The 16,842-nt window shown below is 39.5% G+C and overlaps 1 protein-coding gene across 1 annotated transcript in view; it reads right to left on the reverse strand.

The window, feature by feature from the left end:
- Positions 1-645: 645 nt before the first annotated feature.
- The window catches only part of ENPEP (glutamyl aminopeptidase), a 33,197-nt gene continuing 17,000 nt past the window's right edge, over positions 646-16,842 (reverse strand). Inside the window, exons 7-20 of the mRNA XM_054633821.2 lie at positions 16,387-16,521; positions 12,267-12,332; positions 10,804-10,869; positions 9,376-9,527; positions 8,104-8,183; positions 6,325-6,452; positions 6,152-6,207; positions 5,180-5,330; positions 4,359-4,432; positions 4,158-4,259; positions 3,876-4,046; positions 1,929-2,069; positions 1,057-1,135; positions 646-810 (exon numbers count right to left, since the gene is read on the reverse strand). Coding sequence (XP_054489796.2) covers positions 646-810; positions 1,057-1,135; positions 1,929-2,069; positions 3,876-4,046; positions 4,158-4,259; positions 4,359-4,432; positions 5,180-5,330; positions 6,152-6,207; positions 6,325-6,452; positions 8,104-8,183; positions 9,376-9,527; positions 10,804-10,869; positions 12,267-12,332; positions 16,387-16,521 — 1,566 coding nt within the window. The remainder of the gene's footprint in view (positions 811-1,056; positions 1,136-1,928; positions 2,070-3,875; positions 4,047-4,157; positions 4,260-4,358; positions 4,433-5,179; positions 5,331-6,151; positions 6,208-6,324; positions 6,453-8,103; positions 8,184-9,375; positions 9,528-10,803; positions 10,870-12,266; positions 12,333-16,386; positions 16,522-16,842) is intronic.

Below are 16,842 nucleotides of genomic sequence, written 5' to 3' on the forward strand. Positions count from 1 at the left end.
CTGCCACAAGTTATTTTTTTTAAAGAATAAGAAATAAGACAAAAGTAACCAAGACAACCCTTACCCTAAGCTACAGAATCCCAACTAATAACATTGAAAAAGAAGTTGATAATATTGATCCCTTGTGAACTAGTAGTTAAACTTCAAAAATCAATTAAGAGGAAAGCTTAACTGGCCTTTCTGTAGTATCAGAAAGCAAACCCAAATCCCAGACATAGAATTTTTACAGCTATGAATATAGGAGATGATTTTCAGACAATGTCAAAACTACCGTTTAATTCCCTTTCCTTCAGGAGGAAGCTCCTATGAGGTGCACTTGGAAAGGAATCCCTGAGTATACTAGACATACTTCTGTGCAAACCAAGAAGTAGCTTTGCAGAGTGGTGTGCATAAGGAGTGAGTCCAGAGTGATCAGCAAGGACACCAGTTCTGCCATCACTTCTGCTTTGAATGACTTTAAACCTTTGTCCTGTTTGTTCAGTCAAATTCAGCTCTCAAGCTATCCTTGCTAAGCAACTACACCAACATTGCTCTGGCAGTGGTCTCCTGAGTGTTTGTAGAAAAAAATATTAGGTCTTAGTAAGATACCTAGGTGAGAAATCCACATTGGTAAACATCTTTGAAGATCTGAGTGCCTGATCTTTTTCACAAAGTAAGACTTTGAGGCCCTGCTGTGATTTCCAGCCATGATAGTATTTCCTCCTTATTTTCTTTCAGCCATTCGATGTTGCTCTTCACTTGCTCCAGTGTCTGACTCCTGGGTATTTCTCCTGCCCCAGCATTAGGATATTTTTCAAAGAAATTTTCCACCTGGAAAAGAGAAAATAATTGATGTGAAGTAAATAATGTTGCTATTGGGCAAGCAGCTTTTTACAAAGACACAGTCAGGGGTAATTCTGACTGGGAGAGATCTATAAGCTCATGCTAGTAGCATTGGAATAGTTTTACAGTTTACTCCTGCTGCTTTAAGTATTCAGAGGACAAAAAAATAATTTTCCTGTCCAGAAGATAGTGAAATATATTGACTTAAATTCAAGAGAATTGATGTCATCATACCTGCCAAAGCTGGAGCTCAGTGTTGAAGGTTTGGGCAATAGTTACTATTCGACCAAGATATCTGTCATTTATAGTGAATCTAGAAAAACAATTTAATAAATTATGTTTGATGCAAAACCATAATTATCTGAAGTGTAAACTTCTAATTGTATTACAATAAAGCAGGTACACCCAAATTCCAGCATTTTTTGAAATAGTTGAAAAATAGCACTCCTACATAATATCTGAGCTGTTCTTAAATATGTTTACTAATGGAGTGATCTCTTATGGTGGAATAATTTTTTTAAAGTAATTACTGCTTGTCTCAGGCTGGAAGTGAGGAATATTGCTGCTCAGCAATACAAAAACTGTCCAGATCACAGCTCTGGGCTTGCAGGTGTGCTTTCTTTCTGTGCCCTCACCAAAAGGAGATGGAAAGGAGAGATAAGTTACCCAAATATTGAGGAGAAAAGTGAAAAGGTTTGGGATTACTTCCACTGCTCATCTGTATGTCTGCTGCTTGCTGTTACCATTGGAGTAAAATTTAAAAAAGCCCCCCCATTTTATACTCTGTCTTCTTGGTATGAAATCAGTCGCAAGAGTGGAGACTTGATTCACTAATTTCCATGCAATAACCAGATTTCTGTGGCCTTGGTAAAACTTTCTTTCCTTGATGACCATTTACTGGTAGCGATCATTTAGGGAAAGAATGGTTTTCAAGTTAGCAACAAAATAATTTTTCCACAGCAAATGGATATAATTGTGTTGAATAAGCTTTCAGTTTTCATTTTGCAAGGGTCAGTGATTATAACTGTACAATGAAAACACAGAAAAACATGGCATGCAACAAGATTTACAGGTGGATGTAGTTTCCCATGAGTTCATTAAAGTACCTGTCAACTAAGTACTGCCAGTTCAGTCGTATCCAGTCCCAGGCCATTGTTTTCCCATAGGTGTTATATGAGATGTATCTCAGGACCGTGAACACATCTTGGCTTTTGATGAGGCTGGTGTTGTAAATATATTTCAGATATCTACGGGAAATGCCATAGGATTCAATGAGAACCATTTCCAAACAGGAATATTATTTTTTTTCCTACAGCATTTTAAAGGTAAAGTACACGGATCTAAAATGTAACTTGTGTCAAGAGATAATTATATTGAAAGAAATCTTAGTTAGGAATCTTTAGCAAAGTAGGTAGAGAATATGTCTCTATTTGAAAATAGCTAGACCCCATTATTATTCCTATATTTTAATGCAGTAGAGAAAACAAGACTGGATCAGTTAGTAGTTCAGCCTGTTAAGCCAAGCACCAAAAAAAGTAGTAGTCCAGACTTTAAAGATTTTATAGGGACCATGAATACATGCACAGGTGGCTTGCTCACATTGACATCTGTGCTGTTTGTTTGGAAATTTTTTTCCATACAAAATTAAAATTCATTTGGGCAGAGCATGCCTGCAAGTGCTGCAGCTATACTTCCAGTTATGGCACAGATGGTTTTGACTGACAGGGTGAAGCACACATGTTTGCAGGGAGATGAGTAGCATGGTCATGGATTCACAGCAGCAGCTGCAAAAGAACACCCTTTCAAGCTGTTGTGTGTTGGGATTAAGGATTGTCTTCTTTTTCCCTATATGTAATGGACATTTTGTTCAATCTGTTTGCTCTTCCCTCCTTGTTTGCTATTTTAATAGTAAATTGAGAGAAAAGCTTTCCCTGTTTTAGGAGGAATTTTTTATTTTCTGCAAATATAGTCTGATCTAGCTAATTAATTCATGTCTTAATTCATGTCTTAATCATCATGTCTAAATCAGCTATTTAATGGCTTTAGATTAAGGCTGTTGCGGTCACAAAAATTTAGGAATCCAGCTGCTTCCTACTGTTATTTCAATTAATCTAAATCTTTTATTTACTCTTTCTGAATCTTTTTGAATCTCCTATACTTCCGTGTTTCACCTCCTTTAAACTTGGAACTCTTTCAAGCAGAGCCTGCTCCATGTTATGGTATTTAGATAGGGCTCTGATACAGTGGTGAATGGCCCTGGTGTAGGTGTTTGCTTGCATGAGTGCTACATGATACAGCAACATGCAAAGTTATCAGATAAGCCTAAAGTAGCCAATGTGCCTATGCAGGACGACAGCCTGGTGAGATACTTGCCAAGTCAGACAGTCTGCTGGATGACTCTGGGGCAGTATCCAGACTCCTCATCATTGCCATGGCAGCATGAATTCAACATTTTTGGTTCTAGCTTGAGCACTTTTGCACAGCACCTCAGGGAGCATTGCAAGTTCACGTGGATGCCTTCATAGGACTGTTAATAACAATTGCTCAAGGTTGTTTGCCTAATTTTAGCTAGTTAGAAAGTAGACATCTAGGCTAAGCAAACTGGAGCTAATGGAGAGTGACTGACAACACCCAAAAGCAATTCTTTCCATTGATTTTAAGCTCCTTTCCTGGTCTGGGATAAGCAGTGCTTTGTAGGTCTGGCCTCTCTTCACTGATAAAGAGGAAATGGATGACTAATTTACTCCCGATAATTAACTATTAAGCAACTAAAATTGCACAGGGTGCACACACTGTTGGAAGAGCTGAAGGTTGTTGATTGTGTGCAGCAACTACCATGTCTTCAATACATTTCTGCTAAAAGAACAAGGCTTTTCCCCTGCCATAGTACAATCTCAGTGGGGCATGTTAGATAACTGGTCTTGAAAATGTATTGCATTCCTCATGCTGTAATCTGACCAAAATGACAGCACTGAAGAGAGGAAGAGGGGAAAGAGCAAACAGCAAACAGTTGCTTCTGTAGGAAAAGAGAAATCTGTGTGTGTTTAAATCACCTGTCCAAAAGGGTGATGTTCCTCACTGATGCCAGGCCATATAGCAACTTTTCTTTTTCTTGGGCTAATGAAGTTTCTTGGTATTTGTCAAACATGTGATTCCATGATGTCTCATTGCCTGAGTTCTGCATCCCATAGCGATATACTATAAGTCGGAGATTTGCAGGAATACTAAAATAAAGAAACAGAACTTAAATATTCTTCCCCCTTTCCTACTTGAGATCAGTGGTACCCAGTCACACGCTGTGTTCTTCACAAACCACAAAAGATGTGAGCACTCACGTTTCTCCTTGTAACCAGCGATTGAAGAGATGAGAAGCACTGTTCAAAGATTCTGGGTCATTCATACTGCAGGCAAAGTCTAGAACAGATGCACGAAGAAGCCTTGGAAAGAGAGAGAGAGTGAGAGAGATATTTTCCTACTGCTAACTATTGTTTGAATGCATCAATAACATGAGAAGGAAAAAATAAAGATTGTCCCACCTCTGCAAATGGTCTCCAGAATCCTCCCAGCCCAGTTCATCCACAGTTGGTTTTACCAGATTGCGAAAATATTTCTGAAGTAGAAAAAGGATGTTGGTTACATGTGTAGATTTCTTTAAATAATAATATATTTAATTTCATCGTTTGTTCTCCTTAATTTTTTTTCAGAACTAGCATCTCTTGAATGAAAAGTAACATGAACAGGCACACACACAATCTTTCCACATCCCCACAGCATGCCAAGTCTGAAAGCTTGCAATACTGATGTGCAGACAGGACAAAGCCAACCTGGTGCTCTCCAGCCTTGTCTGTGTTCCCAGATGACGGCTGGGGTACAGTAAGGACACACTGCCACAACTGCTTTCCAGAGATGATAGTCCAGGACATACCTACTTTAGTAACCATTAAATCATGTTCAGTATTTTAGGTCAACTAACAAACCTACTCACTGCCACATAGAGATATAGCCATCCTTTGTGCTGAGGACAGGTGTTTGAGATTTTGCTGCCCTATTATTGAATGCAGGACAGCCTTGACTAATAAATACCTGTAACATGCCTTATGGTGACAGATTATAAGAATAATTAGGCATAATGTCTTTTCTCCAAGTGCATGGTCCTGAATGCAGAATTCAAGTAATTCAGATACCACTATGAAGCACTGTTTAGAGGGGTTTTTTTAAGAGAACAATAATGAAAAGTAAATGTAATAGTTCAGCAACACTGAAAATCACTTGAAATTCAGTATTATTCTTGTGAGAGATTCTGAATTATCAGATTCAGTGGTCCCAAGCTGGGTTGGGTTTTATTTTGCTTCATCACCTGAAACAGGGGATAGAGAGTTTTATCATCTTCAAGCATGTTTGCAAGGTACGTTACAGCTGATATAGCTCTATTCCAAGGCAAATAATCTGTTTCCTTTCCTAGGTATTTTGTGAGTTCCAGGGGAACAGCGTAATTCACAAGTCCAGGTCTGTGGAAGGAGAAAACATAACTTCTGTTATTTTAATGAATTTGAAATCTTGCTTCTCCAAAGATATTAGATTTACTATTTACTTTAGAAGGCCTGAAATAGTAAAGTTTGTGAGGGAGAAAGTTGTCTGGAATGTAACTTGGAAGGTGTTTTCCAAAGAGATAACCAAGGATCACTGTTGATCAATGCCTAACCATAGGAGTTGTGCCATTGTGAGAAGACTGCTAGCATTGTGCAGCAGCCCAGTATGCCTAGAAGTGGGCAGCCTTTAACTGATTGACATTAATATAACAAAATAAGAAAGGAATTGCTGGTTGGTGACATCCTGAAAGGCTGAGGAGACTTAGAGCCTGTTACAGATTGCTTAAAATTTATCTGTGTCAGCATGGCTGGCTTCAAGATCTAGAAGCTTCCAATCAAGTTTCTAAGCAAACTACTAGCTGAGGTGGTAGCTACTCAATGCCTTGGTATGCATTGTAGGCACACCTCTGCTTTTCTGGATACCTAACCTCTTCTGGAGTGCTTCCATTATTGTTAATTATATGGAGAAAACACCCCTTTCTAAGACCTGTGCAACTGAAGCCTGCTTTTTTCTTGCCACGGTACTGAGGGGGAGCATTTCTCGTGATTGCAATGGTAATGCAAGTTGCAATTCTTACTTAAATGCACCCCCTTGCACCCACAAGATAAAGCAACAAAGAATTAAAGCTCATACCAAAGTCAGAAAATTTCTTTCAACCACCTGGGTTGCCTGAATCCTAATTATTAGGCAACAGAAAGTGAAACATTTGTGTTGAAATCTCTGTAGAGAATTAGTTTACCTTGCTAAAGAAAAAGCGTCATCCAAAATCCCTGCGCGATCAGCAGGTGAAAACATCTGTATGAAAAGAGGAAAAGAGGGATCAAGAATATACAGATTATTTGCAGAAAAACCCCAGCCTTACAGACCTCTTATAAGAGACCCACCAGACAAGTTAGACATTACAACACTCACTGTGTGGTTTTGGAGCAGAAGATTGCTTAAACTGGCCCAGTTTTGACTATCATAATTTACCCGGAAGAATCCAATGTGGTCTGGATTAACATTCACAAAAGTATCAGTAGAAGATGGTATTTGAATTCCTACAAAACAAACAGTCATCAGTTTGTGCACCTTATATGATGCAGAACTCACTGGAGATTCCTGGACTCCAAACATTTTATTTGATTTTAATGGATATCAAAATAAGGTCCAACCCTTAATTTAATTTATTTCTTTATTTACTTCTAAATAGCTCTCAGTAAAGATGAGTTATTACAGATTTTGATGAATGCCAGCACTTGTCTTACACAAATGAATTGCAGTAATTATTTGGGGTAGCTAGTTTGTTAAATTTGAAATGGAGGTCATTCTGAGTAGGATGAGGATGGTGAGATTTAGTATCATTGTAAGAAGTAAAAAATTGCAAAGAAGCAGTTCTTGCAAATATATAATTTTAAACATTTTTCATCCTCGTGTGCACTATTAAAGTTCTCATATTTTATCCTTCATTAGTTTCATTTTCCAGTTTGTTTCAACTAAATTTAACTTTTCTTTCCTTACTCTTCTTTGATTCTATTTTTGTAACTGTTGCTAAAAGATTTACAAAATAGGCTGACACTTCATGCAAGCACTCATGTTTAGGGATTTTCCCATTTAAAATGAATACTTGAAAATTTTTCTTTCTCAGAAGCTTGGCCTGGTCCAATTAGTGATGCTACTTATGAAAATTTTTCTATTTCATATTGAAAACAATGGTCTTGAATCTCTGTTTTGAGGGTGGCTGTAGTTAAAAGCATGTTTCTGTTTGGATGTTACATACAAAGTATTTCTAAAGAGATTTTTCCCCACAGTTGCTGTTTGCCCTGCAAGATAGAAATTTTGTGAATGTAGAAGTAAGCACCTAATCAAGACTTTGCATGATTTGTGAAGTTAATAGCCCCTTGCAGCCCTCAGATCATGTGGAAATCAGAGAAAGAAAATTTCTTTGTGTTAACTTCTGACTTGTATCATAACGTAAGATATTTTTTGTTTGTTTTTGTGTGGATACTAAAAGCAACCATTTAAAAAAAAACCCACCCCAGAACAAAAGACAAATTGCATTTTAAGAAAGTAACAAACAAGTACAAGAAAAGATAAGCCAATTGTAATATTTTTGACATTCAATGGGATATAATTTAAAATCTGAAAAAATCTGAAAAAAGTAATTTTTCCCCACAATTTTGTCCACTGGAGGTGTAATAGAAGAAATTCAGATTTGACTGCATAATAGAACAATAATCAAAAAGAACCATGTAGGAATTTTCTCAGTTCAGAAATCAGCATAAGAAAAGGTGATTAATCATTTGTAGTTCTTTTTCTTTAATTTAACTCAAGTTGCCAGTTTACCATGCCACAAAAGCATTCACCAGCCTCCCACTTCTCCTCTTTTCCTGGACTGGACAATGGCCATATCTAAGCCAAATTGATTTTAGTGCATTATAATTAAGAGTATGCATAGATGTTTCCTTGAATAGGACTGTATTTAAGATGCTTAAGCACTATACTGAAACTGAGTCTAAATTGACATCTTGTTTGTACAGGGGAAATAGTAATCTTATCACTGAAATTACTAGTAACTGGAATAACCAAGCTGTGTGCTACCTCCTGGACCTGAAAACTGCAAAGTATGAAAGTTCATTCTGTGCTCTGTTTTTTGTAAAATATATGGAAAACTTTCATCCATTCATTATCCTTAAAAGAGAATACATTTACCTGTAGAATCTGATGCATTGTAGAAATCATAATATGATGAATCACCATGCTTAAATTTGACTGGTATATTCCATTTGTAACTGAAATTATTTAATGGGAAAGAAAGTCAAATTACATTTGAAGCCAAATAGTAAAAAAAACCCTTCCAATATGTCTTTGTTTCTTTGTTTATTTTAATGCTTACATCTTGTTTTTTGAAGCTGACTTGTGCTTATGAACATATACATACTAAATAATGTCAGGCAATATTCTAGCAGGATACAAAGCAATTGATTTAGTAAAAGATGATTTTATGTTAATAAGTGGTGTCAAGGTTGATGTTGATGCTTTGTGCAGACACTAATCTTTGCAATGCTGACTTGAAATAAATGGTTAAGTATTACAGAAATTTTTTTGCAGATGGAAAAAAGGAAAGAGTTTAAGCAACAACTGTGATGCAGTTAAGAGGGCTTCTTGCCTTTTCCAGCCTATTTTTCTTCTCCAAGACAATCCTAATTCCTTCATTAAAAAGCACTGGGAGGCAAATACGACCTTACCTCTTGTTCCTCAGCTCCTTGTATATCTTTATTGGGTAGTTTCCTCACTCCAGGGCATGCCCAGGACAAAGATGAGAAATTTGGGCAGGAATGGAGCCACAGCACAGGCTGACCAAGACTGTGACCAGGCAATCAGGGATGTGGGACAGCAGAGCATGCTGCGAGTGTAACGTCAGCCACCTGCATAGGGCTGCTAAAATGATCAAGCCCTTTTGAGCGGTCAGCTGCTCTTCATATTAGTATATTATACTTTCTCCCAAGGAGATTTCTCCTTGGTGACAAATGCGATGGGAAATAGATGTCATCTTTATAACCCTAGGTTAAGTAAATGGTCACTAACTTCCAGAAAATAAAAAAAAATTAAGGTTATGGTATCTCCTCCTACCTCCAGGAAGAAAGATTAAATATTTTGTATCTCCTAAACAAAATATCTTAACAGATTTATACACTTCTGGTTTTACTTGTTTTATGGAGCTTACTATGATGGAATTTAGACAGGTACTGTGTTTCCCAAGAGAAAACCCATATATGTTTTTGGGTTTTGTTTGTTTATTTGTGGGTAGTTTTTTGTTGTTGTTATCATTGGGGTTTTTTTGTTTGTTTGTTTGTTTTTGTTTATTTGGGTTTTTTTCGTTTTGGTTTGGTTTTTTAAACTTATTTTTGTAAATGCATTTAATGAGGTACATTTTACTTAGTTTCTACCTGGTATGAATCAACATCTGCAGTAGGAACTTACCCAAGATCAGAAGGAGGATGAGAAGCATTTGCACTGGGATCCAAAAGAAAACGTTTCTGTGTGAATACTGAATTATTTCCCATCTCCAAAACAGGGTAGCCCATCTGCCTAGTCCAGGTGTCCATGACTTCCTTCACAGGTTTGTTACTTGCCTGTGAATAATGGAAGAAGGTTGTAGTGAAAATGGAAACTCAGTCCTAAGAGGAAAGAAAGTCTCTCTGGTATTAAGAGAAAGAAAAGCAGAAAGGGGCAGAGGAAAGAGCATGTTCAGGACAAAAAAATCCTCAATTAAATCCTTTTATGGTACCTGTCATTGAAGAAAGAAATTATTTGGAATCTTGAACACCCACAGAAGAAATGAGAAATGTGTAGGCAAGAGACTGGCCAGTAGTATGGACAAGAAATACTGAGGAACCTTTGAGGCCCCTTGCATGCTCAAAGATCTCTCAATTTTCTTCTGACAGAAAAACTGAACAAGACAGAAAGGACACAGTGGGATTTTTAAAGGCAGAAGCCTCCTTGCAGTGTGTCCTGTTTTGAGTGTGAAGAAAGAGCCAGTATTAACCACCAGCAGCTGCACCAATGTAAAATTTGATTCATTCTGTGAACCCTGAACATCTGCCCTAGGAACTGGAGCTGAAGAAAGCTGTCACTACCTCCCGAGGATGCCACCTGTGAGAGAAGTGAGCTAGAGTCACTTCTAGTGACTTTTTACAGATGAGGAAGATGATGTGAAGATGCAAAGCACTGGAGAGAGAAAGCAGGAAGTTCTGCTGAGTAGGAAGAAGTCTGGGACCAAGGAGAAGACTGGAACTAAAAAGCAAAAGCACAATTTAGTCTGTGTGCATGTCCACAGGGTTGGAAGAAAAGGAAAAAATGCCAGGGAAGAACCTGGCAGTATGCCAGCATAATGGGGGCTAATGAGATAGATGGAAATAAATAGTCCAGACTCAAGGAACAGGAAAGATCAGAAAATGGTGGCACAGATGATGACCCAACTGGGACTCAGAAGCTAGAGAGGGATATAAGCACCAAAATTACTTGTGAATTGATGCTACTGATAGTTTTCCAACACCTGAATCTGGAGAGAGAAAAGAGACAGTATGGGGTGCATGATGGTGGATGAGAGGTGTTTCACCCGTGGAATGAGTTTAAGTTTCAGGGGGAATGTTTCAGCAGCAGGGTGTTTGTTAGCAAGGCCTCCTTTCTTGGTTCCTACTCCACTCCCACAGCCTTATGCAAAAGCAAGCAAGCAAGCAAGCAAGAAAGAAAGAAAGAAAACAAAAGAGAAATATACTGGGAGGCTGCCTAGCTTGTGATCTCTCATTTACAGAAGAGCTACAGAATATTAAAACTTTGAGAAACTGAAATTAGTGGGTGAGATATGAAACATTTATCAGCAAGGGTTTGGGTGGATGCAAAACACACCTCTTCCAGAGCTTCCCAGAATTGTTGTGTCTTGGCATTCTGGAAATGGTGTTTCTTCAAATATGCCTAGAGAGAGATGGAAGACTGTGAAAATACTACCAGTGTTTCTTGTTTGCCTATGAAAACAATATACATATTCAGTTGTACAGGGATACAGAGAGCACCTCTCAGTTGCACAGAGTGTCCACACATGGGTGGTAGTTCTGTGAGTGGGAAATTGAATGGATCAGTATTCAGCTGATGAAATTCCTTTGCTGTCCAATGCATCCCATAACACCAAAAGTCAGCGTTTTCCAGAGTGACTTGTTAGTAGGAAATAAAATTGTGTTTGAAGATTTTTTTGGGTTTTGTTTAAATGGACACCACTATACCCTGCTGCAAATTTCTGACTAATATAAGAGGCTGTTTAGCAGGAAGAAGATTTTTAATGAGATTTCGCTACCTGTGGACTCAGAGTGGAAGCAGGAAATCTAGTGACCTCTACGTTTTGATCAAAACGATTGTTACACCGAGTAATGGTGGTCAGCAAAGAGTTCGCAATGCCTAAACCTTATTCCTATCCTGCGCCTTCCCTGGCTGCTTGGCGGGCGTTTTCCTAGCCTGTCACCTGCTCCCGGCGGTGTTCAGTCAGTAGATGGTGCTGTTTGTTTCGCTGTTGGCCGCTGCCTACCTTAGCGCTCCTGAAGGCTCTGAGCAGAAGGAAAGGGTTAGGCTCTTGGAGACAAGGTGGCTGTATTTTCCCATCTTGGGTAACTGTTCTGATTAAGTGAAAAGGGGAGTACAGGAAAATACAGCTATCTTGTAACAGCCCATAAATGTGCTCTTCATGAGAGAGGGAAGTAAGAACAAATGTGGTAAGCCTGCACTGTAACGCTTGTTACCAATGTCTGTTCAGAATAAAGGACAGACAAGTTTTCTCCTTGTAGGTCGGCTCCTTTCTCCCATTTTGTCACCTTGTAGCACCACGTTTTTCCTCCACAAGAAAGGACTATGAACTGTGCAATGTACCTCTTTTCTTCTCCCTATTACCTTCACTTTTTAGGGCTGGGTGTCCCTGCCTCAGGGCACGGATGAGCTGATGCCTCGAAGAGTGTCCCTACACATCAGCCTCGTGTGGGTTGGAGGATCGTGGCCATAGGAAGCCACAGACACACTTTACAGCAGAATGAGGGGATCCCAGTTGACAACAGGATAGCAGTGGGGTAGAGGAGGTTTTTCCACTAAAAGCTGTCAGGAATTTAGGTCCTCACTGTCTGGCTATCAAATCTTTATCCAGTTCACATTCCTGCTTCTGTGGGAGCATGGAACTTCTTCCCCTCTATGTTGTCCACTCAGTATTGAAATCCACTATGTACTTTTGCTACCAATACCAGGACCTCTGATATTCATGTTTTGAATAATGGCTTTGCTACTGTCACATAAAGATGGGCTGTGTGTCTGGCAGGTTTTGATGCCACCTTTACCTGACAGCCTTTCTGGAAGAACTCTGGTGTAATCCAGTCTTGAATCATTCTGAGGATTGATGCACCCTGAGGACAAAGAGAAAGGGGAGGTCAAAGAGAAAGGTCAATCCACACTGCTCTAACATGATTTTCATTCATCTAAAAGGCAACATGTGAATGAGTATTTTACAAGGCAAAAATAGAAATCATCCATCAGACTAAGGAAGTGGTTTTTCTACTTCCTTTGTTTGATAGCATGCCTACCTGGTGGAGCTTAAATCTGGATGTGAGAATCAGTCTTTAGTTGTGATCAGACACTTGTTCCTATGTTCAGCTCCCGAGCCCTGCTGCTGCAGCTTACTGTCCTGCCACTGTACCAGTTTGTGTGAGCAGGGCTCCCTGTTTTGCGTAGAACAGCTCAGGGGTGAGGGCAGCAGGGGACTCCCCCTGTCCGGGGAACAGCCTGAGAGAGGCAGTGACTTCAGATGGACACAAAACAGGAAGGGAACTCTAAAAATGCTGCAAGTCTGGGGTTTTACCGGTTGGGTATGCCATCTGAAGATAAGGAATGAGATTTGCTGAGGAGTAGTGTAAGAGCTCTGGCCTCTGAAGCAGGGTAGAATTGGAATCAGAGGAGTTAATAACTGGGGCTTCACAGAAAATAACCCAAACCATTAGGACCTTGAAAGAGGAAAGAAACAAAAGGAAGACAGGAGAGAGAAGTAGAAGAGCCATGTGGAACAAAGAACAGAGTGCATACAAGATGATGAAGAAAAAAAAAAGGAGTGCAAACTCCATCTAAGATGCAAAATACAATTTTAGGATTTGCATGTTTTCATTTTCTGAGCAAAATCAATGGACAGTTGAGAGCCTAATGTTATGAATGGTTTAAAAATCCAGTTGTCCCATGAAAACAATAATATTATCTGAATGCTCAGTAAATGCTCTTTCCTCTATTTATGTGTCTGAGAATAAGGACTAGATGAGTCATGGTGGAGGGACTGTTTCAACAGATATGCTTCAAACTGCTTTCCAGGCTATTGTTGGAGAATCAAGGTGGGCAGTAGATGACTGCTTTCTGATACAGAAACCTGATGTGTTTGCCATGGAACATGCTCAAAACCAATTCAGTAACATTTAGAACAGATATCCATTAGTGGTAATCCTAAAGCTGCTTAATGATCAATGGTGATCATAAGGCCACGAGTAAGCACTAGGGAACCTCAGTTTCTCAGCTTTTTCTCTCAGCCACTTCTTATCTGACATCACCACTCAGAAACCATCCCCTCCCATTTATATTAAAAGCCAAAGTACAAATACACACTTACACATGGAGACTTCTTTTGCTTTAAAATGCAATGTAGAGTTAGTCACTTGCACCTTCTACTATTATATTTCAGTCTCTTCCCCCCTCATGTCATTCCTCTGTAGTCCATGATGAAGTGTGTTTGAAAACAACTCATCGTAACAAAAATCACTGATTATAGGAACACCAGTGTTTTAATAACTTCCCTTTCTTACAACTATTTGGGGAGGCTCAGAAAGTGACCTTAATTTGACTAGCTGACATTCTCTGATGGGGGTATAGGAGGGAGTCTTTTATCAACACCCACATAATTTCATAGTAATTGCCAAGTACGTGGCAAGATTTATTTGTGGCAGAAATGTGGAAGATTAATCCTAAACTTCTGTAGCTGGGAAGTTCCAAAAACATGGGTGTCCAAGAGCAAATTTCTAACAGAACTTATTTAAGACAAAAAGATCACTGATACTTTAATAAAACCTTTCAAAATGAGAGAGAGGATTAAACTGGGAAAGAGATGAGATGCAAATACTTTTAAAAAACAGATTAAAACAATTATGTACATTAATTGTTTACTCACCAGCTCTGCTCTAGTAGAGCTTTCCTAGGCATATAATGCCCTATCAATCCCACAGCAGTTAGAGGATCTCATACAGAATACACTGAAATGACTCCATAGACCCTTAGGCAATTCATTCGGGGTTTAGGATTGGATAAGCTCTCTGGTTGTTCTGGTAAGACTAACAGAGAGCATTCCAAATTATGCTTTATTTGTTTAGCAATGAATATTATCATGAGAAGATGGTTTTTAAAAGAAAAATACAGAAGAGAAGCCAAAACAAAGCCAAAAAGAAACAAGCTAATTTTGTCACGCATTTATATATAAATACCAACAGTAATTTGAGCTAAATCTACGCAAAGACTTTCTCTTTCAAGCCAAATTATAACCCAAGCCAAATTATATCCCAAGCAAACTGTTCCCAAACAATGCACAAGTCGTCAAGTGTTTTTGCTTAAAAAAAATGAGTTCATGTTGTAATTATCTAGGCACAAAGAGATGAGTAAAAGCTAGGACTTTTTTTTTCTCCATTGTTTTTACAGACCCTGCAAAAGTATGTTTCTTACTTAGCTCACCACTAAAATAGATTTTGATCCAGAGTATTTGATTTAGCTCTGTATATTTCGTGACTTTTGTTGGTTTGATTTAAACACTGTTACACAATGCAGGTTTTTACATGGTTTATGGTTTGACTGTGAGGCATTTATGATGCAATAAATACTGGTTGTATTGTTGGATAGAGGATTTAACAATTGAAAACAGAAAACTGATGTAAATGGATGGATCAAGTCTAGCTAATAAAAGTAGTATCTATATAGTTACAGACTGTAGCACAGCTGAAGCTAAAGTCAATGCAATATATACTGTATGTTTAGCTGATAATGGGAGCTTGAAGGGAAAGCAACAAGCAGTGTTTAATAATGCTGGATTTTGTGTGTTCAGTGGGAGCATGTTATGGCGTCAGATAGGGAACACTGACAGGGTCATATAAGAAGCTGCCAATAAAATATGGTGTATCAGGGTCAGAAACAGCATGGGAGATGGCTGGTTGAGGAGAAGAGTGGCAGGAGTGTTTTCTCCTGTGTTTCTTTGGCTTGTGTCTTGATGCCCTGCAGAAAACAACTGGAGGGAACAGTGTTGTTGGGGCCCTTTAGACAAGAGACTCCCCTGGTTAGATATGGGGAGACCACCTGCTTTGTTCCAAGTCTAAGACTTGTCTAAGGACTAAGTGGCTTTGGCTACATCCGATATGGAGAGAGAGAAGCTGGCCTCAGCCCCCTAGGCTGGGTCTTCAAAGTGATGATCCTCAGCATGGCTGCTGGTGTCCCTCAAGCTCTGGACCTCACAGCACTTTCCCACAAGCGCTGATCTCCAGGCTGCTGCCTCACACAGCAAGTACTACCAGAGGCCATGGGCTCCCAAAGGCCTCTGTGTGCCCTGGTCACAACAGTGGTTGGATGTCTCCAGCATTCCAGTGTCTCTCTGCTCAGGCAGACCCAAGGTATCCTTCCAGCTAGCTCCTTAGGGAGTCTTTATGGGCACAGGTCCTCACTGTCACACTCTGGGATGGGATGAGCAAAAATCTTATCAAATGCTTAATGGAGTGTCTGCTACCACTGCCTGGGCTACTGGACTATTGTTCTCCAATGCGCTCCTGAGCTCCACAACTTTCAGTGAAATGTGAAGCTGACTTATCTCCCAATTTAAGCCAATGCCAGTAGAGGCTGGTGTAGCCCATCTTTGCTAAGGTTTTTTGGGTGGCTGGGATACTGTGAGGAACTTGAGATAAAAAGTCACTTTCCTGTTTTCACTGCTTGGTTCCCTGCCTTGCTTCCTCAAAAGAGAAGTTATGCTGGCAGGTGTGATGGAGAAGTGACAGAAAGGATACCTGGACATCTGCCCTTGCCTCCTCTACCCTAGTGTTAGATTATGAGCCTTGACATGACTGGGCTGCATCAGCACAAGGTGATGGGAGAGGGGCGTGATTAGCACCTTGTTTAGTTTAATTTTAAACCCAGCACTCTAGTGGCAGAGGCCAGTGACACCGTGCTTTGCCTGCATCACTGCATGCTGTGAGCAGGCCTGCATGGTGCGCAGTGGCTGACCAGGCTCTGCTGCTCTCACAGCTGCTTTTAACTGCATCGTCACTGACTGCAGTTGGGAATATCCCAGAGCAAAGATGTGCACAGACATAGCTCAAGTGAGTTTGGAATCCTGATTATGAGCACAGCTGACTTTTATCTCCTCTCCTAAGTTTCCCCAACCGAAGGATGTCCTACCTTACTGTAGGATATCCCGTCAAACACAGAGGTGATTTCAGCTGGAGATGACACATTGGCTACAATTGGGTGGGAAGAGAGCAAAGAGTCATCCTTCAGTACAGGAAGCACATCCTCAATTAAAACCTGTTCAGGCTGAGAAAAAGAAGACATTAGAATGGAAACAAAGGCAGGAGTATATGCCTACTTCTCAAATAAGTAGCTTGAACTTCAACTTCTCTAGGCAATTTGAAATAGAATGAAATTTCATGCCTCTACAAAGGACTTGCAAACTGTTGCTTTATATCTGAGAGGCGAGAGATACAATTTCTCCTTAAGTAAGAGAAATTGCCTTTTTCAGATCCTGTTTTCCTGTGTGTATCGTAACACAGACATACCCATCCCACCCTCCCTTGCTCCCAGTAGGGCAAAAAGAGTAGCCTGTGTTACCAATTTCAGAAGTGTGACAATATTTAC

This window comes from Agelaius phoeniceus, chromosome 4 (assembly GCF_051311805.1).
Source record: "Agelaius phoeniceus isolate bAgePho1 chromosome 4, bAgePho1.hap1, whole genome shotgun sequence".
Taxonomy (NCBI): domain Eukaryota; kingdom Metazoa; phylum Chordata; class Aves; order Passeriformes; family Icteridae; genus Agelaius; species Agelaius phoeniceus.